The sequence below is a fragment of the Indicator indicator genome, chromosome 11, assembly GCF_027791375.1.
Source record: "Indicator indicator isolate 239-I01 chromosome 11, UM_Iind_1.1, whole genome shotgun sequence".
Taxonomy (NCBI): domain Eukaryota; kingdom Metazoa; phylum Chordata; class Aves; order Piciformes; family Indicatoridae; genus Indicator; species Indicator indicator.
Genome location: NC_072020.1, coordinates 6711520 through 6732755, shown reverse-complemented (window position 1 = coordinate 6732755; position 21236 = coordinate 6711520). Strand labels below are relative to the sequence as shown.

The 21236-nt window shown below is 41.0% G+C and overlaps 1 protein-coding gene across 1 annotated transcript in view; it reads right to left on the bottom strand.

Annotated features, from left to right (window-relative positions):
- The window catches only part of RBMS3 (RNA binding motif single stranded interacting protein 3), a 688691-nt gene extending 687782 nt beyond the window's left edge, over positions 1-909 (bottom strand). Inside the window, exon 1 of the mRNA XM_054384815.1 lies at positions 730-909. Coding sequence (XP_054240790.1) covers positions 730-909 — 180 coding nt within the window. The remainder of the gene's footprint in view (positions 1-729) is intronic.
- Between the last annotated feature and the right edge of the window lie 20327 nt (positions 910-21236).

The following is a 21236-nucleotide window of genomic DNA, read 5'->3' as shown; positions in this document are numbered from 1 at the left end:
CAGACCTACACACAGAGAATTCATCGGCTTTAGTTTGGTGAACCCATGCCGAGAAAATGAATGGAAATGAAGACGGTGCCCACAGACAAAAGCACTGATCAATGACATTATCTTAACGGCAACCTTTTTCCATCCCATCCTCCCTACTTTCCGATTCTTCAGCGGCAGACATATCCGCACTAAAGGATGCAACCTGACCCATTTCTCGTTGAACTCCGTCACCCCCAGGTTTTCACTCGGCACTCTGCAGCCGTACCCCCGTTCCACAATGACACAGCAGGGCTGGAGGGACACGGCGCCCATGCTCGCCCCCAGGTGATTCGCCCCTCGCCGCCGGGTGAGAACAGAGGCGAGGGGTGGGGAACGGCGGCCCTGCCGACACTGGCCCCTCGAAGTGAGGTAAACTTTCTCGGCGGCACCTGGACCGCAGTTCGCCGCGCCGCTCCCGCAGGGCAGACAGCAAAACCCCCGGCGCCCAGGACCCCGCGCCTCCCCGCCCGGCCGCCCCTGTGTCCTCAGACAACCTCCGCCGCCGGGCCCCCCGCCTCCCGCCGCCGCGCTGACAAAGGGCGGCGCGGAGCTGCCTGCGGCGGCTCGGCCGCGGCCGGCCGGGAGCGAACCCGCCGCAGCCCCCCACTTGCCGCCCGCCCCGCCGAGCGCGGCCCCGGGCAGCCGGCCCCTCCGGCGGGCACGGCGCCGGCCAGCCGGCCGGCGGCGGAGCGGACCTACCTTTTTGTCCTCTTTCTCGCTGCTGTGCTTCCGCTCCGGGTGGCTGCTGTCGGCAGCGGGGGCCGGCTCCGCGGGCTGCCCATCGCGGTGGTGCGGGCGCTGGTGCGGGCAGCCGCCAGACCCCACCGCCGGGGGGATGGGCTCCGGGCACGGAGAAACTCCCTTAACATCCATCTCCATCTTCCAGTTCACTGTATTGCGAGACAAAAGCAGGCAAACACTTTCCACCACCCCGCGTCTCTCTCGTGCTTTCCTTTCTCCCTCTTTTCTTTTTCTCGTTCTTTCCTTCTTCTTCTTCTTCTGTTTTTTTTTCCTTCCTTGCTTCCTTCCCTCCTCCCTTCCTTCCCCCACTCCCTTCCCACCCCTCTCAGGAGGCCGTGACACGCATGGCTCTGGCCACCGCTGCTGCACCGATCCGGCGGCCGCAATTCTTCAGACTTTTGTATCCATCGGGTGTGTGTGTGCGTGTCCTTGGCACGCCGGCCTTCACTCGCCCCGAAACAGCAATCGCTAACTAAGCAGATCCTTCGCCACGCCGATCAACTCCCGGCCCCGGTCTCATTGTGGTGGTAATTTACTTTACGCTACATATGTCCCAGGCCCGGACGAGCCCTTCTTGCTGCAGCCCTTTGAACAAAGTTAACTGGAGGGAGCCGAGCCCGGAGAGGGGGCGGGGGCGAGAGGAAACCAGCGGGATTTAACACTGGGGAACTGACAATAACCCGGTAATGTCAAGTAAAAGTTAAACCTCCCCCTTCCTCCCCTCCCCCTCCCCTCTCCATATCCCAGGCAAGCGCAATACAGCAAAGCAAAACAAGCGATTTCAGACCTGTGCAAGGTGCTGGTGGCGAGAAGAGACGAGCATTTACTCGACTGTTGCTTTTATTTTATTTTTCCCTCGCCTCCCCCCCAGCACCACCCGCTATTGCAAATGTGGGCTCCTTGATGTTAATTTCCTCTCCGCGGTCTGAGCGTATGTGTGTGACTGGAGCTCCCTCTCAGGCTGCCAGCGCCACGCAGCACTGCACAAGGAGAACTGGAGTAAGGAGAAAAGCAAGAGCAAAGCCAGGCTGGAAGTCGAAATCAGAACCAGCCACCGGCTCTCCCATTTTATTAACACAAACGGAAGAAAAGGAACAAAAAAATCGCGTGTAAGCCATTAAATCCTTCGAGGCTGCTGTGCGCACACATTTTATTCCTCGTGTGAGCTTCCTTCTCAGACCGAAGTTAAACACAGTAGGGAAAAATGCAATCTCACTAGGCATGCTTTGTATCAAAACAAGAATTCCCTTTGTGGCACAGGAGCCAAAGGCAGCTCTTCAGCTATTCCCCTTTCCATTCTTAAGCAAAGAATGGCAAGCGTAGACCAAATCGTTCTTAAATCAGGACACCATCAGGTGACCAGTCTGAGCTTCTAAATATAACACCACATTGTCCTGAGGTGCAGCTGCTCTGAAAGTTAACATCTACAGGGAGCCTGCAGTGCCATGATACATATCTGATCTATACCTGATCTGATACATGTACTGACCTCTGCACTAGCAACTACCTGCTCCACAGAGGTGCTGTGCCACATCCTCAGGAGCCGGTTTATTTTACATCAGGAAAGACCCTGTTCCAGGGTATTTTGGGAAGCATCTACTGTGCATTACATGATGCCCTTTTATTCCTCATGTTTGGTTCTGTTATTCCCCAACAGGACTGTTACTGTGGGAACCAGAATAGACTTTATTGCAACAGTATATTTGGACAAAGGGCAAAGGCTTATCTTGCAACTGAGAAAAAGAAGTCTTTGTCACTCATCAAATCCCTATTTTTAAAATACACATGTCTAAAGATTCTTTAGTATTATTCTGAAAGCATGTCAAGCATTTGCAGGCCCTGTTGTCTTCTCAGATTCATGCAAATAAGAAGGATTTCTATTAAAATTGTCAGCAGTGATATTCAAAATTGAGTTAAATAAGAAAACAATCAAGCCCTGAAAGTTTACAAGCAAATACTTTACTTACAATCATTTATTTGTAATCACTTAAATAAAGTCGACATTTCAGGGTGGAAGGTTTTAAACATTCTGAATACTTATATAGTCTTAGCCCTTATTAGCAAAAAGTGGTACTAACTGCAGATAGACACTTTCAGGGTGATCTGTCTGCATAGCTACCATGGCTGCAGAACACACAGGAAGGTGAACTTTGCTGCAGAGCTGCCCAGAGCAAAACAATGAACCTATGTAGATGACAAGTCACCCTTCTCTCTGTCTGTGCAGTCACCACCTCCCTCCAAAAACAACGAAGCACTGAAAGGAAAAGTTTCTTCCCTCAAGAAGTTCAGTTTGGGTCAAAGTGCTTCCAGTATGACAGGCTGGAAAGTAGAAAATATTGTTCGTTCAAGGTGCTGCAGCGCACCCTCACAAAATCCCTGATAAATGGCACAGAAACCCTGCTGTGGTAGGCAATACTAAATCATCCTGTTAGAAAATAACAATTCCCAGTCTACCATCTCCAGATCTGTAAAACAAAATTCAAAGCAAAACTAAACTATTTAGAAGGAGAGAAAAGCTAACCCAAATACAAACATTTTACCATGTGCTCTGAAGCTTACTGGATATTGACATTGGCAGAGAACCAAGGAAAAATGATTCCGGAGGTGGGGGCCCTTGACTGAGAAATCTCTGCTCTGAAAGCTAGAGTTTAACTACCCCCAACCAATAGAAACCTGTTAGATGGTCTGTGTGAACATGATCATGCATAAGAAGAGTAGGCCCTAGACTACATGAAAATCAGTCAAAGATTTGTATTCAGATTTCCTTTCTCTTTTCTTTTTCCTTTTCTTTTCCTTTTTTCTTTTTTCTTTTTTCTTTTCTTTTCTTTTTTCTTTTCTTTTCTTTTCTTTTCTTTTCTTTTCTTTTCTTTTCTTTTCTTTTCTTTTCTTTTCTTTTCTTTTCTTTTCTTTTCTTTTCTTTTCTTTTCTTTTCTTTTCTTTTCTTTTTTCTTTTCTTTTTTCTTTTCTTTTCTCTTCTTTTTTGTTTTCTTTTCTTTTCTTTTCTTTTCTTTTCTTTTCTTTTCTTTTCTTTTCTTTTCTTTTTATTTTCTTTTCTTTTCTTTTCTTTTCTTTTCTTTTCTTTTCTTTTCTTTTCTTTTCTTTTCTCTTCTCTTTTTTTCTTTTCTTCTTTTCTCTTTTCTTTTCTTTTCTTTTCTTTTCTTTTCTTTTCTTTTCTTTTCTTTTCTTTTCTTTTCTTTTCTTTTCTTTTTTCTTTTCTTCTCTTTTCTTTTCTTCTCTTTTCTTTTCTTTTCTTCTGTTCTCTTCTCTTTTCACCATCTTTCATTTTTGTGCTGTGAAACATTTACAATACATTGTAAAAATAATATTATTACAAATAATTCTTCACAACAGTGTGCTACCAGTTGTTCTCTACACAAACCAGGTTTCTGCCTAGATGCCACTATTCAGTGGATTTCAAGAGCATCCTAAGTAGAACATATTTTGTCAGGCTGAGGTAAAGATCTGAATAATCATTGCAAATTTCTGTAAGAGAAATAACGGTCTTCAGGCCAAGCATACATTGAGAAACAAACAGTAACTGCAAATCTAAGAGCAATAACAAATTGGACAGGAAAATGAAAACTGAACCAGCAAGCTGAGGAGATAAGAAATACAACCTCTTTCAAGTGGTTCTGACAAGTACCAAGTTCCTCTAGTCCAAGCAGATGCACATCAGCTTTTAGCCTAAACTCTTTTTGGTAAGCACTATCTGAAGCATGGAACTACAGATTGTAATAATGCAACAAGCCACAGAGCTGAAGAGATGATCAGTATAGTGTAATGAAACATTCTCTGTACCTTTAACTAACTTGGTACATACAGCAAAATCAAAATACAAATCCACAGACTAATACTTGGAGCTAAGGTAGGGAGCCAGAATCCTGTATCATGTAGCAACTCTCTTGGAAGCCAATGTATTGAGAAGCAGAAACCAGTGAGTCTCACTGGAGGGCAAGTCAATCCACACCAGGAAATCTGTGCTCACAAGAAAGCAACATTGTGTTGAATGCTTTCCAGCTGTACTGACAGATTGGGAAAAAAATTATCATGGATCCTTCACTCATGGTCACCGTAGTAAAACAGCATAGAATTTAGCTTCTATATGGAATAATAAAGTACATTACTGAATATGGATTGGCTATTACTATGCACAACATGTATTAAGAATTTTGAGTCGAGATCTATCGCTCATTTTTCAAGGGAAACAGCATTAAAATATTGGTAGTGAAATCAATACTACAACTCATTAACACAAGCAGCAGGTTCCTGCACATTTTGCAGTTGTGGGTTGTGTAAAACAGGTATAGGTGACTAAATAGATTCTAGAGACACCAATGTTCTAAAATGTAAAAGAACAGCTTTTCAAGACCAACAATATTCTTCATGCCCCAAAAAATTAAAATCAGGGAGTGATAACACTATGAATTTAATTACAGTCCAAGGATCAGAACAATTTGATGGAAAGGGTCAGAGATTTCTTCTTCTGGAATCCAGGAATCCAGTGTCATTTTTGCATTCTTATTCTCAGTTATGATCAGATGATGTGCAAGCTGCATGGCAGAGGAATCCTCAGAGCTTGAATGTGCCATGGGGTTAGGAGAATGCCCAGAACAGTTAGGTGTTTAACTCCACTGACCTCTTTTGTCCTAACTTTTCTTTTTCCTTTTTCTTTTTTTCTCTCTTCCGATCTCTTATCACTGCTTCTGTCCCTTGTAGTACAGAGAAGTATAAGGTCTCAATGTGCTAATGTTATCTTCTTTTTTTCTTTTTGTAGCAGACTGCATATCACAGGATCACAGGATCAGAGGATGTTAGAGGTTGGAAGGGACCTCTGGAGATCATTGAGTCCAACCCCCCTGCCAGAGCAGGACCATACAATCCAGGTCAGGTCACAGAGGAACTCATCCAGATGGGCCTTGAAAGTCTCCAGAGAAGGAGACCCAACAACCTCTCTCTATATAACACACATGCAAAGATAGTTTTGAGCTGGGGTGGTGGGTTCTGTCTAAAAGTGTCAAAACTTAAGTCTATAAAATTTTCTTGATGATGAAAATAGATGAGTGATCCATTTGCTAGTTCATAAAATTACTTTCTTAAAATGTTTCTGCTTTTAATTTTCAAATTAATGCATACTGCTAAATTTGACCACTTTTTCCAATGTTTGCTAACTCTCTGGCCCTGCTGTGATATGCCCAACTGTCTCCTTGTGCCTTCTGCAGATTGGAAATACATTTAAATTCACCAAATGTCATATAGTAAAAAACTAAAACAAAACCAATGAAAACCCAAAAAGTTTTAATCATAAGCTGAAGAAAAAAAGTATGCGTAAGCATAAATAAGACCAAACAGAATTCACTGCATCTTCTTAAAAGTAAAAACTGATAGCAAGTATAGACATTATCTATTACTCTTCAACTGCTGAGACTTCAGGTCTTAATCTGCAACTGGCTGAATCCAGTGAGTCACAGACTATGCATTTAAACAGTAGTCTTCACCACTTAAATTTATCTTTAGGAAAGCTTCTGAGTTTGCTGTCTTTGCCTGGGATAATCTGTTCTGGAGTCAACACTTCAACGTGGAATGAGTAAGTGGGCTTTGAAGGAGAAACACAAAATCCTGAACTTTCCCTTTCCAAAATAATTTTAGGTTCCACAAATCATAGAATCACAGAATCAACCAAGTTGAAGAGACCGCCAAGATCATCCAGTCCAACCCATCACCCAGCCCTATGCAATCAACTAGACCATGGCACTAAGTGCCTCATCCAGGCTTCTCTTGAACGTCTCCAGGGACAGCGACTCCACCACCTCCCTGGGCAGCACATTCCAATGGGCAATCACTCTCTCTGTGAAGAACTTCCTCCTAACATCCAGCCTATACCTCCCCTGGCACAGCTTGAGACTGTGTCCCCTCATTCTCTTGCTGGTTGCCTGGGAGAAGAGACCAACCCCCACCTGGCTACAACCTCCCCTCAGGTAGTTGTAGACAGCAATGAGGTCACCCTGAGCCTCCTCTTCTCCAGGCTAAACACCCCCAGCTCCCTCAGCCTCTCCTCATAGGATTTGTGTTCCAGACTCCTCACCAGCTTCGTTGCCCTTCTCTGGACATATTCCAGTGCCTTAATACCTTTCTTGAATTGAGGAGCCCAGAACTGGACACAGTAATGTCAATATATGTGTACTCTGGAGCTAGTAATGCCTCCTTAATTGTAAAGGACACATTTTCACTATTTCTACTTTTTCAGGCTGCTATAGGGGAGAAAAAATAGTAAACATTTTAAAGAAACATTTGCTGAGTGGGATAACATACATTTTCCAAAAGCAACCTCTCCTCACAGGTAATTAGTGATAGAACAAGAAGGAATGGCCTCAAGCTATGACTGGGTAGGTTTAGACTGGATATTAGGAAAAAATTTTTCACAGCAAGAGTGGTCAGGCACTGGGATGTGCTGCCCAGGGAAGTGGTTGAGTCACCAATCCTGGATGAGCTTAAAGGCCATTTGGATGTGGTGCTTGGGGATATGGTTTTGGGGTGAACTTTGTAGAGTAGGGTTAATGGTTGGACTTGGTGATCCTGAGGGTCTTTTCCAGCCTGAATGTTTCTGTGATTCTGTGATAAGAGGTTTTTTGTTATTTAATTTTTCTGCCAGCCACTGTAGACTTAAAAATAGACATTTGAACAACTGAGTTTGAAGCAAGTTAATGAGGATGAGAAGACAGCAAGATGCAAAAACCTAGCAAACTGATGAAAGTGAAAAACCCTGCAAACTGTTTTCTGACTTTGAATGGCAAATCTGAGAGAGATGAAAGATGAATGCATCAAAAAGAACATCCTTTTGTTCCTTGGAAGAATAGGACATTGTCTGTTTGCATTTCTTGGACACCATCACTGGTACTGTACTCAACAAAAAACAATGGAAGGGGCTTCCCTGCCCCAAGGAGCATACAATCAAAAAGCCAATGGAAATATGTCCAGTAATTTCAAAAGGAGCAGAATTAGACCCCAAATGAGGCAAGCACACTTGCCTAGCAGTGCCTTGCCAGCACATTAGCAGTAGTTCAGCAAAAGACAACAGCCAGCTTAACCACTCAAAGACAGAGGTTTTGATGACAGATTGAAAAAAAAAAAAACCTACAAATACACATGGTAATGGATATAAAGAAAACAAAGTGAAATTGCAAAGAAATGTTTTGGTTAAAAAGCTGATGTTCTCAGGTCAAATATGGTGTCAACAGGGTATGAGGCTTAAGGTCTCAAAAAAGCACTCAAGGCTAAGCTTCAACTCTGTGCATGCAAATCACTGGTACATGTGGTTGTTTATCACTGTCACTTGTACAAGCAAATGACAGAATTTACATCTGTAAAAGCCCATTTGTGCTTAGTTTGTATTCAGTTAGCACATCCAGCTGAGGTTTGTGTGCATATCTGTATATTTTATCATTTGCTTGCAGGAAAAGCTGTGCTCAAAATTCTACCTGAAAAAACAGATGTCATATTTCAAAAAAAAAAAAAACAAACCTGCTTTTGAATATTATTCAGTGAAGGAAAACAGCCCCAAATCAGTGCTGTAGATACAATCTAATCTGTTTCCATCAATGACACCAAAATAAGATAATACAATTTGAGATCAAACAAACATGATGCCAGGCATCATGTAGATGTTAAAGTGTGCTTTTCTGCTTCCTTTCTTGTGCCCTTTGATCGACAGTGAAGTAGTTCATAATTTTGACAGTCAATAAGGGTCAGTTAACTTCAAAGATGTTACTACTCCTTTGCTACAAGTAGGCACAATTAATAACTCCTAGTACTCTTGATCCTGCTGTGATCTGTTCTTCCCAGTGGTGCCAGCCATGTAACCAGAAGTAAAATTCCTGGATGGGGCTGAGTTGGTCAACACCTTGCTCTTCAGCATTGAGCTACACCCTTCACTGAATTCTGCATCAGTGCAGCTCCAGCCATCCCAGTCTGGTGGTTCCTATTGTACTGGGACCCATTGGGCTCTGCCTGTTTGCCTTTAAAATGTATTATCTCAGGATTTATTTGACAGTATATTGTAGCTATAGAAAATTTATTTGATGTGAATGCTTAGACTCTGAAACACAAGACTCAACTTCCACAGAAAAGAATTGACCTGCTAAACTGTTCACAGTCCATTTTAACTCTTGCACTTGCCCCTAAGAGACAGTGTCAACCCACATTCATTCATAGCCTGTGAGCTTACCTGTGCAGTTATTCACCTCATTTCATGTGAGCATCAGGAGAACTCTCAGCTGCAGAAAATAGCTGAAGTCAGAGTCCAGTAGAAATCTGAGAGATTATATTCAACTTCATCAGCCACTTAATCTATTCCTAACCTCTGAAAGGTGCTTTCCTTTGATCTACCTATACCTGCCTTGATCTACCTGTACCTATCTTTACTGAGATTTGGTTTCCAGAGTTTTAAGCTCTGGTCACCTAGGAACACCGTGCCAGAATGTGAAACTGGAGTGATTCTCACATCATTCTGTGTACGTGTAAAAGCAGTTAGGATTCAAGCTCTTACAATACATGAAAGTCATTTCACAGCTGAAAGTAGGATAAAGACTTTCATCAAAGTAGAATTCAGTAGTCTTAAAAATGGAATTCAAATTTGAGCAGTAGAGGGTATGTCTGTGAAGACAGAGCCTATGTGAACTAGATCTAGTGAATGTTTTGAGGTTTAATGCAAGAGCTTTGTCTGTAAGATTGTCAAAGATCTAAACAGCTATTGTTAGAAATTATAATAGATTTGTACATTAACCTGAGCAGGTCTGGTACTGGGAAAACTCTTGTCTTCATAGAACTAAGCAAGACAAAGGTGCCTGCTGTTTCTCATGGCATTATTATACTGATGTCTCACAATAACAAAACAATTTTGAAGAAAAAAAAACCCCAAGCACCTATTATTTGTGCTAGTTGTGTGCCTTCCATGAAGTCAATTTGCATTTCCATTACTTTCTAATGAGAAGCATCACTACTTATGTAGTTGGCTATATTTGTACAGATTTTGGTAGCGTGTCATCTGTTTTGTTAACCTTACAGTAACTACTGTGGAATAATTATTTGTGTGTTTACTATAGGAAGCTTTTTGTCTTTTCTAAAGCAAATTAGAAGAAAATTAGGAATTGACATCCTAGGTAAGGCAACAGGCCTTCTGCTCCAATATCCTGACAAGGCCCTTTGCCAAATGCCCTTCAAAGGAAAATAAGTAGGCAAAAGCTAAAGGAAATGCAGCTACATGACATCACTTAAACTGACTGACAATTAAACCAGCTTTAAAACAGCCTCCTGGTGACACAGCCGAAGGGAAGCTGTACCTGAGACAGTATTAGAAGCAATTAAGGTGGATTCAATTTGGAGAGACATAAAGGAATCAAAGGGAAACCTTTCAGAAGCTTAATTGGAAGGCTTTAGAAAGAGGTATATGCAATCTAGTTACACAGACTTCCAGCTACCAGAGGGTGACACAGCCTGTTTGTAAACAGTTATTCATTACCTATGGTGTTCAAGAGATGAAGATTGCTGGGGATTTATGAGTGAGCTATCTCATGTCTCTTAGTCATGGCAATGACTCAGTTTTCTTAGCTAGAGTGAAGCTTTAGTGTGTTCCACTGATCTTGTAATAGACCTTATCACTTGGATGTTTGGCTTTTTTTCTTAGTTCTAAGGAACATAGTACCTGGGGCAGCAGGGGGGGCATTTCCCATGACAAAGCATCATGAACTTAACATGACTGCAGTAAAAAAATTATTGTGCCCTCTTTCATTAACAAAACTTAATTTGTAATTTTATGTAAAAGGAAACAGGGCTGTTTAGAATGACAGCTAGCAAGAAATGCTAAATTGTAAAACCAGAGAAGTGTTAAAGTCTCATAATAGTCCAGTTAGTAGTAGTGTATGAAGGCAAAAGAAAATTCCTCAGTGCTTTCATGGTGTGTGGGAATGGGTCAGTTCCTGCCTCCAGAGCTCTAGGAAATTGGGCAAAATAGCTGCATGACTGAAATTTGCTGAATTTCTGTCACAAATTTCTCATCACTGAACATTTTCTAGGAAACTGTGTTTTGAGCTTACACATACATCCCTGTCTTGGAAGCTCTATGAGCTTGAATATGTCTCTAATGTTCTCTTTCCTTGGATATTCTGAGTTTCCCTCCTGAGAGACACGTGGTGACAGAAACACAATGCATGTTGACTCTGTGAGTATTCTAGGAAGGACCAATTCATATTGGGTTTCAGTTAAAAATTTGACTTGATGGATTTTTTTCTGAAGTATGTTATACAGAAAAGCCTAAAGAACAGCAAGACTATGTTTGCAAAGATCAGTGCAGCTTTCTAGCTTTTAAAAAGCAGAAGTTACACCACATGCACCGACCTTCAGCTGGTTTAAGTTTCTAGGTGCAACACAGACCTGACACACAACCTGGAAAAGTATTTGAGTGGTGAAAAGATGCCAGTTCTGGGAATCAGCCACAAGAGGTAAGTGAGACCTGCATTTCCCCTGGCCTACAGAATTATTACTTGGCAGGAGAAAGAGACAATTTCTAAGTGGCAAGCAAAAAAATACCTGTGGTTTTCCAAACATAAATCCTTCAGTGGTGCTCTTTCCAGTGCATCCATATTACAGTCATAGATTCCCTTCTCACCTTCCCAGCCAAGCAGTTCCTTTCTGAGATCCAGACTCTTCCCGCTCCTCTCTATTGCGTCTATTTTTTTGTCTCCACTTTTCTCTGTCTTCACATCTTTTGGCTAATAATTTCAGTTGCTCTTCTGCTGTGCTTGTCCCCATCCTTCTAACACTCAGATCCAGCTGCTAATGCTCCACTTAGGCAGTTTTCCTTTTATTGCTGTGGCATCAGCAGGGATTCTTTGGCACTGAAAGAGAGTTAATCTCCTGCTACCAGCTCTGTTCTCCAAACCACAGTACCTATCAAAGAGAGGAGGAATTGTACAAAGTCCTGCTCAGCACTTTCAGTTCAGGCCCCAGTGCAGAAGCAGCTTTGGAGAAGATAGCTGCCAAGCTCTAATGGCTAAAAACATGGAAACTGGCTTTGGGGTTTGTATTCTTTTTCCCCAGCAGGTGATAAGTGCATGCCAAATGTCGGTAGATTTCAGAGGACAAGTCATGCCAAATTTTAGGCTACTGCTCCAAAACCTGAAAACAGTAGCATTTCCTAGGCAATTGCAGGCATTTTTCGTAGGGGTAAAAATCTTTCCTTGTCAAACATACTGTGAGCCATAGATGTGCTCTGCTTGCTTAAGCCTTCCAAAACAAGCAAAGATTCACAGAATCATAGAATCAACAAGGTTGGAAAAAACCTCAGAGATCATCAAGTCCAACCTATCACCCAGCACCTCATGACTTAACTAAACTATGGCTTCAAGTGCCACATCCAATCCTTTTTTGAACACCTCCAGGGACACTGATTCCACCACCTCCCTGGGCAGCACATGGCAAATCACTTTCTGTGAAGAACTTTCTCCTCACCTCAAGTCTAAACGTTCTGTGGGGCAGCTTGAGACTCTGTCCTCTTGTTCTGTCACTGGTTGCCTAGGAGAAGAGACCAACCCCCACCTGCCTACAACCTCCTTTCAGGTAGTTGTAGAGAGCAATAAGGTCTCCCCTGAGCCTCCTCTTCTCCAGGCTGACAGGTCCATGCTTCTCAGCCTGAGGCAGACATCCACCATGGAAAAATTCAACGTATTTAAAATATAGCAAAATTATATTAAATCTGAAGACAATAATAGAAAACCACAATGTCTTAAACATAAGGATTTCTTTCTCTGCCAATTATGTGTTTCTTTTAGATTTTGACTGTAGCGGTATTTTCTCTGAAATCCAGCATTGCAGGGATCAAGTTATTTCTTCTCAAGGGGGTGAAAGTAATTTTGCAGACAATCTCAAACACAGAATTCGTGATAGATAAGATAAGGGTTTTGCTTCAGCCATTGTGGAATTGTGCAGCCAGGAGAGGTGGCTCTGAGTAAACACTTCAGAGATATGCAAGTGACCTTTGGACCTTTAGAAGAAGTAAAGACTTCAGAAGAAGTAAAGACTGTGGAAGAAGTGAAAAACCCTTAAGAGGAAAGAAAAGAAAAATTAGCCAAGTGGGCACAAGATGGATAGGCAATTGGAAAGAGTGTAAGGCTCCAAGTACCCAGCCAGTGGGGAAAGGGGACATGGCAGCAGGCAGTCAGGTAGAGGGTATAACTCTAGGAAACACCAGGGGCAGGTGTGCCTCTCTAGGGAACACACCTGGCTCAGCTGACACCTCCCCCCCCCCCTTTTTTTTTTTTCTTAATAAATATTTTTATAGTTTTGCTTTGAAGACTTTGTTCTCTTCTCTATGAGTTGTGAGCAGGCATTTCTCACAGAATTTAACCCAGATTGGTTTCTTTGTTCTTCAAGGACATGGCAGATACTTCAGAAGGGCTAACCTGCATGGAAATAAGCTTGTTTCAATAATTTTTGCATATGCATTTGCAAAGCATCTGAAAACATATGCATGTGATTTCTCTGTTGCAGTGGCACTGAATGTGTGTGTTTGGATTTTTTTTTTTCCCCAGGATGAGATTAAGCAGACAGCCTTGGGTTTGCTCCACAGGGGACAGGTCAACTACCTTTATTGCATGCTATCTGCAACATGCCACTGAGGCAATTCCAAAAGATTAAATACTTCTCAGGATTAAGAGCCATGGTTAAAATGGAAAACTTCCTTTATCATTTTTGCTGCTACACGTATTAGGGGGCTATGAAGGGGATTATGGAATCTTAAACCATCAACAGTATCATCTGCTGAGGTTTTTTTGCTGATAGGTATGAAAGTATGTGCATTTACACGTGCTGCATTTCTTAAGTCACTGGGTATAATTATCAAAGTGATTTTCAAAGATTCAAAGGATTGTTTATCAGCAAATTCTTTGTGCAACTCCATAATGCTTCCCTGTTCTTTAACAGAAGTTCTTCGAAAATTCCTTTTAAAAATCAAGGAAAAAGAAGACATTTTAGAAGAATGTTAACAATGGTAAACTCTATTTCTTGTAATTTCTTAGTCTCACATACTCAATTTTTAAGTTTGTATTCACAGGATCACAGAATGTCAGGGATTGGAAGGGACCTCTGGAGATCATTGCGTCCAACCCCCCTGCCAGAGAAGGACCATAGAATCTAGCACAGATCACACAGGAACACACCCAGATGGGTCTTGAAAGTCTCCAGAGACTGGGGAGCCAAGTTCCAGTGCTGTGTGATCCTCACAGTGAAGAAGTTCCTCCTCATGTTGAGGTGGAACCTCCTGTTTATATCCATTACCCCTTGTCCTATCTGACCAAACAGTACAAGACTCACATTTTTTGGAATTCACTCTTTTTGACTGGAATATTGTTGAGTGCATGATACAGTACCTCAGTCAATCAAATAATTTCGGCAATTAACAAAGCTTTGCATGACACTTCCATAATTTCAATATTAAACTTTTGTTTTGTGTTTTGTTGGAAACAGTTGTAACCTTCTGTCCTTGTGTTTCCTCATCATGCAAATAAAGACTGGCACAAAGGGCATGATTTCACAACGTGACAGGTTAGTCTCAGAGACTGCAGGACTATGGATGGGGGATCTTATATTTGGCAGAAGTCTCTCTCTCTTTATCTTCCCAACTATTTTACTCCTGATTCTGACCCTGTCTTTAAAATGAGAGTCATGCAGTGAAGCACAGAAGCTTAGATGGCACAGATCTGTTTTGAAAGTTTTAATCCCAATACATCTCCTCTAGAACTTTTTTACTTAAGAAATTCAGTTTCAGATCAGGGCCCCATTGTGCCAGAAGCTGTACCAAAAAAAAAAAAAAAAAAAAAAAAAAACAAAAGAACAAAGCTGACTACTACTCCAAAGAACAAATATAAAAAGGAAGACTGGGGGGGGGGGGAAGAAAGGGTGAGGGGGTATATAATAATGCTAGCAGATTTTAGTAGGCTATTAGGCATTAGTATAAGCATTAGTACCAGTTCTTTCAAGGAAGAAAAATTTCTGTTTTAGAGACCATGCTGTATAAATTAAGATTTTTAATCTAGGTAGGACAAAAAGAAATGTCAAAGTGACAATGGAAACAGTTAGAGACCAGTAGCACTGTACTTTCCACTTGTGACAGAAATGTCTCCCACTAACTGAATTAGTCTAAGGTTTACCTAGCTGGAGAAAGTCTGACAAAAATAGGTACATTCACTTGCTACATTTGTACCTAACAGTGCTTCAGGTTAGTTCTTTGAGAGTAAAATGGAGCCCTGCCCTAAGAGGATGTTCGACTGGCTCTGAGCTCACATTGGTGCTTAGCTTTCCAGCTGCAGATACAATAAGATCCTTACTTCTTTGCAGCTTAGTGTTTAGAAACTGGATACAGTTTTACCCTAACAGCTGGACAACTGTTAACATTTTTTTCTACTCTTTTAGAACTCCTTCCTAGTGAGAGGGTTGCTGTCTGTCTGCCAAGTTTATCATGAGTGCACTGCATATGTATTTCTTCTACAAAGTATTTCTAATTGCACTGCTTTTTAAATTATTTTCTCTGTTGTTAAATATTTTTTTTAAGACTCTGTCCTTTGAAGTTTTTCATTTCTTGAGACAGGAACATTGAACTCTTCTGGATGCCTAACTCAAGTGTGGAAATCAGCACATCACTTATAGAAAGTTTTGGATATTGAAATGTCAAGTGCAGTTCTGAAGAAGGTATAAAGGACACCCTGTGCCCAAGGAGACAGACTTCTCCTGAGATACCTGCAGACAAAAAGGATGAATGCAATCATGGCATAAAATAAAGCTGTTCAAACCTGGTAGCTCCTGTGGAAGATAACTGTGAAAACTTTCTGGTTTGCGACACATGAGCACAACAAAATGACATTAAACTGTAGAATATTCTAGCAACAGCAGGATGGAAATTTCCAGTACATTCAGCACACTTTGGCACACACTAACATCACATCCTAAGACTGTTATATCACATTTACTATTACTCATGTGAAACTGTGCAGGTACTCTTTCATATGCCAATTTCCATTGATTGGGCAGTGTATAGTTTGTTAGAGAATGTTTATTAAGTTCTCCTCAGTTATCTGTTAGACATGGTACATGAGCTTCAGTCTCCAGTTTTGTGGAGTGTGTGTTTAAAACCCATTTTTTAAGGCCCATAGTTGTCTGAGTTGAATGTGAATGATATTTATTGTGAACAAAGTGAGACAGATTTGGGGCATGCTGCAGACTGAAACTTAGATTAAATCCTAGCAAGGTGGAATCTGAATTAGACATTGTCCAAGCATCAGGAGCTACCTTGCAGTGACATAACATGGCCAATGACAAGTCAGCTATGTGGAACTTCCTAGGAAGGTCCCACTGTTGTGAAATACAGAGGCAGATGGATTTGTAGGTTGTTGAGCTCTAGAAGGCTTTCTAAGCCTGTAGGGTATGCTACAGGTGTCCCATATTTGACCACGCAAAGCAGTGGGACACATGAAGGGGCAGAGCAGCTTTAGTGAGCTGCATGGTCCAGCCCCTAAAGTGCAGTGTAGACAGAATTATATTCATGAACACATGTCTAGTTCTTTTATTCTTTTCCAGTATCAAAAATGGTCTTTTTTCATGTCAGCTCTTCCTTGCAAAGACAGCTCTGAGATGCTTAGTGTTATTAATGATACTGAGTACTGACAGTATTCTTATTAGTCTTTCACTTCCTCTCTCATTCTCCACCATTGCACCAGCAACTCCCTTGCTTAATCTTGACTCAAGTGAAGCACTGCAGTTTCTTTCTATCTCCTCCAGCACTGAAGAGAAACTGTGGAGCTGTACAGCACCTGAAAAATGAGTGCAAAAAAAAAAACCTTCATATGCTTTGCAGCTCTTAGCATGGCAGCATGCCCCACTGCATGACCCAGTCTTCAGGGAATGACCTGAAACAATGAAAATGGGACTCCCTTTCTGCCATTAACAGCTGTACTACTGCACCTACCTCTGGCCTCAAAGATAGAGTGAGGGATCATCATTTCTCTGCTTACAGTAATGTAGCTCGCACTGTGGGTTAACTAAAAATGCTGCATTGTGGTGACACATCTCTTGCAACCAGCTCACAAAATTGGCAAGGTAAACTGGAGTGAACAAGATGCACTATCCTGAAGGGTGATGCAGTTCAGCTATGAGCAGAAAGCTGGAGAAGACAGTTTGCCACCCAAATCAAATTGCTTCTTTCATTCCATGTTCCAGTTCACATTCATACACAATTTGCAGTTCAATTACTGTCCCTGTAACTTCTTTAGGGTTACTACTTTCCATATTTCTAAAACTGGACCTTTATTCATATTATTTTTCTCTATATAATTAATTAAATTAATTAAAACTTCCCTTTTTACCTATTTCCTTTCTGTATTTGTAACCTGCTGTCACTCTTTTGTAGTATCTCCATTTTCACAAATATTTGCAGCACCTCCTAATTTAGCATCATCTGTGAAACTTGTTACCTTTTTGACACTCCCCTCTTTCAGATTATTAATAATAGTGTTAAATAAGACATGTTTAAGGGATAGTGCAGCCTCTTTCCTTGCATTCTTTATGACTGTTTGCAATGTTCCCCTAAAGATCTGAATGCACAGACTGCATAAGGAGCATACCGTGTTCTGAGAAACTGGCACCTCTCTGATCTTCCATCCACAGCAAACACTCTGCCTTTATTCTCAGAAAGATCACGAAATCAGGTTTTACTAAATTTAGGTAGAAGATTCACAGACTGTAGATGTAGCTAGAGACTTTTTATACACCCACTGCTCTGAAGCAACTGTGCCCTACCCAGCCACAATCCGCTCTAACCTACAACACTCATATTCATGGTCCTTTGTCCAACACCAAGGGCCAGCTGAAACAAGGTGATGTGCTGTGTATCTTCTAGCAAGGAAATCAGGAAGAGTACTACACTGAAACTGCTCATAATACATTTGCAGTCAATTCCCTGCTTACAAGTACCCAAATACTGAAAAACTTAAGAGATGGTTCCTCAGCAATATCCATTGCTAATTATTTTTGGTCCAGAGGATGAATACACCAAACCAGGGAGTTCTCTGTTATGTGTTTCTCACCCTTACATTTCTTTTGGCAAAAGTTTAACTAAGTTAATTAAGATATTTATTCACTTAATTATTTGAATGGTGGAAGACTTAACTGCTTTGCTGAGACCTCTCTGTGACAGAGGTCTCAGACTAGCACTTAACTGTTCAGCTTTTCCTGTCTCTGTTACTGCTAACCAGTTGAAATAAAGGCTGATGGGTTTTGTTACATTAATATGCACATTTAATACAGTACATCATGCATGCTTATATTTGGTTTTCTAAACATTCAAGCATTCTACAAAGTCCAGTTACATTTTGAAGTATTTCTCATCAGAATGCAGACAAAACTCTGCTAGCTTTTTTAGCATTATTTTCTTTTTAAGGCTTACCAATTCGACTGTTAGTCAGGCTTAGGTAAAATGAAAGGGGTCCCAGCATATCTGCCTGGTGAAAATCAATGTATAGCTCAAAGATGTATCATACTTTATTATGGCCTTTTTAAGGTATCTCTCATCACTGCATTTATCTCAAATCTCACCATTTGCATTTACATCTCTGCTAGCAATTATGAGTCCAGTTTTAACTGGATATAACTGATTGCACTACCTGTTCTATTCAGCATTAGCCACAGCTTCAAAATTAGCATGAAGCAAGGATAAACCAGAACTGTCACCAGAAGGAGTAATCTCCTGCAGCCATTACTCCTGCCCTTGCTCTATTCCCTCTCTTGTCATGAAGTGTATTTATATGGCAACACTGTGATCTGGATCGCAAAGTAACCTGGCAAAACACCAACTCTTTGCTTGAGGGGATATTAATTTTTATCCAGATTGGTTTTCTGATCCAATTTACAAAGCACCCACACAAATACTTGAGCTGCATCAAGTAACACTGACAAATCCAAAGCACCAAAGCCAGAAGGACTGCAACAATGTCAATCTCATGCTTTGAAGCTATGACACTAGAAAACAAACAAACAAAAAAAAATGGTTCCTACTTTAGCAAACTGTGATGAAAAACCAATCATGGGAGACTTCCTGGAAATAATAATCTAGGTAGTATAATAAACAGGGTAAACTATTAGCTATTGAGTAAAATCATAAACCCTTAAGTGTTCCACAGTCTCACAGTATATCAGAGGTTGGAAGGGACCTCCAGAGATCATCAGGTCCAACCCCCCTGCCAGAGCAGGATCACTTAGGATAGTCTGCACAGGAATGCATCCAGGTGGGTTTGGAAAGTCTCCAGAGAAGAAGACTCCACAATCCCCCTGGGCAGCCTGTCCCAGTGCTCTGTCTCCCTCACTGGAAAGAAGTTTCTCCTCATGTTGAGCTGAAATCTTCTATGTTCTAGTTTGAACCCATTGTTCCTTGTCTTATCACTGTGAACCACTCAAAAGAGCCTGGCCCCCTCCACTTGACACCCACCCTTCAGATATTTATAGACATTGATCAGATCCCCTCTCAGTCTTCTCTTCTCCAGACTAAACAGCCTCAGGGCTCTCAGTCTCTCTTCAGAGGGGAGATGCTCAAGTCCCCTAATCATCCTCATGGCTTTCCATTGGATTCTCTCCAGCAGGTCTCTGTCTCTCTTGAACTGGGGAGCCCAAAACTGGAGAGAGTATTGCAGCTGTGGTCTCACCAGAGCAGAGTTTCATATTGCCTGCTAAGAATTCCTTCCTACTCTGTGAAAAAACTATTTATTAAAACCTTGCTTCATTTGGCTTACTCACTTTTACTCTTTCTCAGAATTTCGGCCTTACCTCATGGCTACTTTATTTTGCTTACTAGTTTCTTGTGAGAGATTTTATCATAAATCTTTTTGAAAAATCAGAGTGAATTACTTCCTCAAGATGCCCTTTACACACTGTACTGTTGACTGAAAGAATTTAGTGGGTCAAGAATGCCTGATTTACTCTTGTAGCAACCAGGCTGGTTTGATCTTATCAGCATATATTTATCCAAGCATTTCATTACTTTGTCCTTGATTATACTCCATCAGTTTTTCTAATACTCAAGAGAAGTTTGCCACACTGTGATACCTGTAGTCATTCTCAAATCCTTTTAAAAGATAGAAACTGTGCTAGACATGTCTCAAACATAGAATTGCTTTACTATAATTAAGGTACAGATTTTATACTTCCACGTTTTACATTACTGTCTTGCTCTTAAGAGTCCTTTTGTCATTAGTCACAAGTAATATGTATCACAGATGAAGTATTTTCAAGGATAACTTGTGCTGGCTTAAGGCCATAAAAATTACTATAAGAAAAATGGCCTAAATAAGGTGATGGATTAAGTATTTCTTAATATTAATATGTAATTATCTGAGACTTTTACAAAACTTAGTTAACAACAGTTGTTAGAAATCATTTTAGTAAATTAATTATTGTGAAAAAAATAGCATAAAATAATTTTTAAAGGCTTTGCACTGAAAAATTCTCGTGGGGGGGGGGTGACCATTTATTCTGTAGAGTAGGGAAAGCCTTCACATTTAACATTAGCATTAATATTTCATCTGTGTCTTTCTGCTTCTTTCTTCATTTTATTTTTACCGACTTTATTCTCTTCCTCTTTTTGTTCCTTACTCCTGGGGGTGGGAGAAAAGAGATGTGCTTTGATCTTTTCTATACTTTGTAGGGTTGTTTCTTTTTCTAAGCCTAATTTTAATTGTAGGGCGGTGAGATGAGCATACTTTGAGCTCTAATACATCTAAAAGCTGGGTAGCAGCTAAGACTGCTGCTTTCAAAAACATACTAGTTTTGAAACAAACAAAAAATATTCTTAGACACAGCTGAGCTCCCCAGGACAAGAGAGACATGAACATACTGCAGGGAGTCCAATGAAGGAGATTGTTATGAATGAAAGGGAAGAGATTGTAAACCATGTAGAAAGAAGAGGCGACACACCCATGACACCATGCAGCATTCTGTGCTTTATGGGGGTCACCAAAATACGCTGATAACTACAGAGATCAGTTTTCTTCTGAAGATTATATTAGGACTGTGGTCAAGTGGGTATCAAGTACAAGAGTACAGTCCCTTCTGGTACTGCTGCTCCTTCTATTTGCTTTAAAAGGGTTTGCGGCAAGAGGCCAACTTTCCAAACAAATTTTAGATAATCTATCCCTAATTTTTTGCACGTACATACTCACTTTCAAGAAATGTAATCAAAGTCTGACATAGGGATCTTTGAGTTACAAATTGCAGAACAATTATCCCTGCTAGAATTGTTTTTAAAAAGCAAGAGTGAAAATAATTGGGAGATTGTGTTCTAAAGAATGTAACACCATAGCAAAATGATCCAAAAGACAATTTGATGTCATTTTTTCTAATTGTTAGAAGACCTTTCAGAAAAAAAATGGGAAACC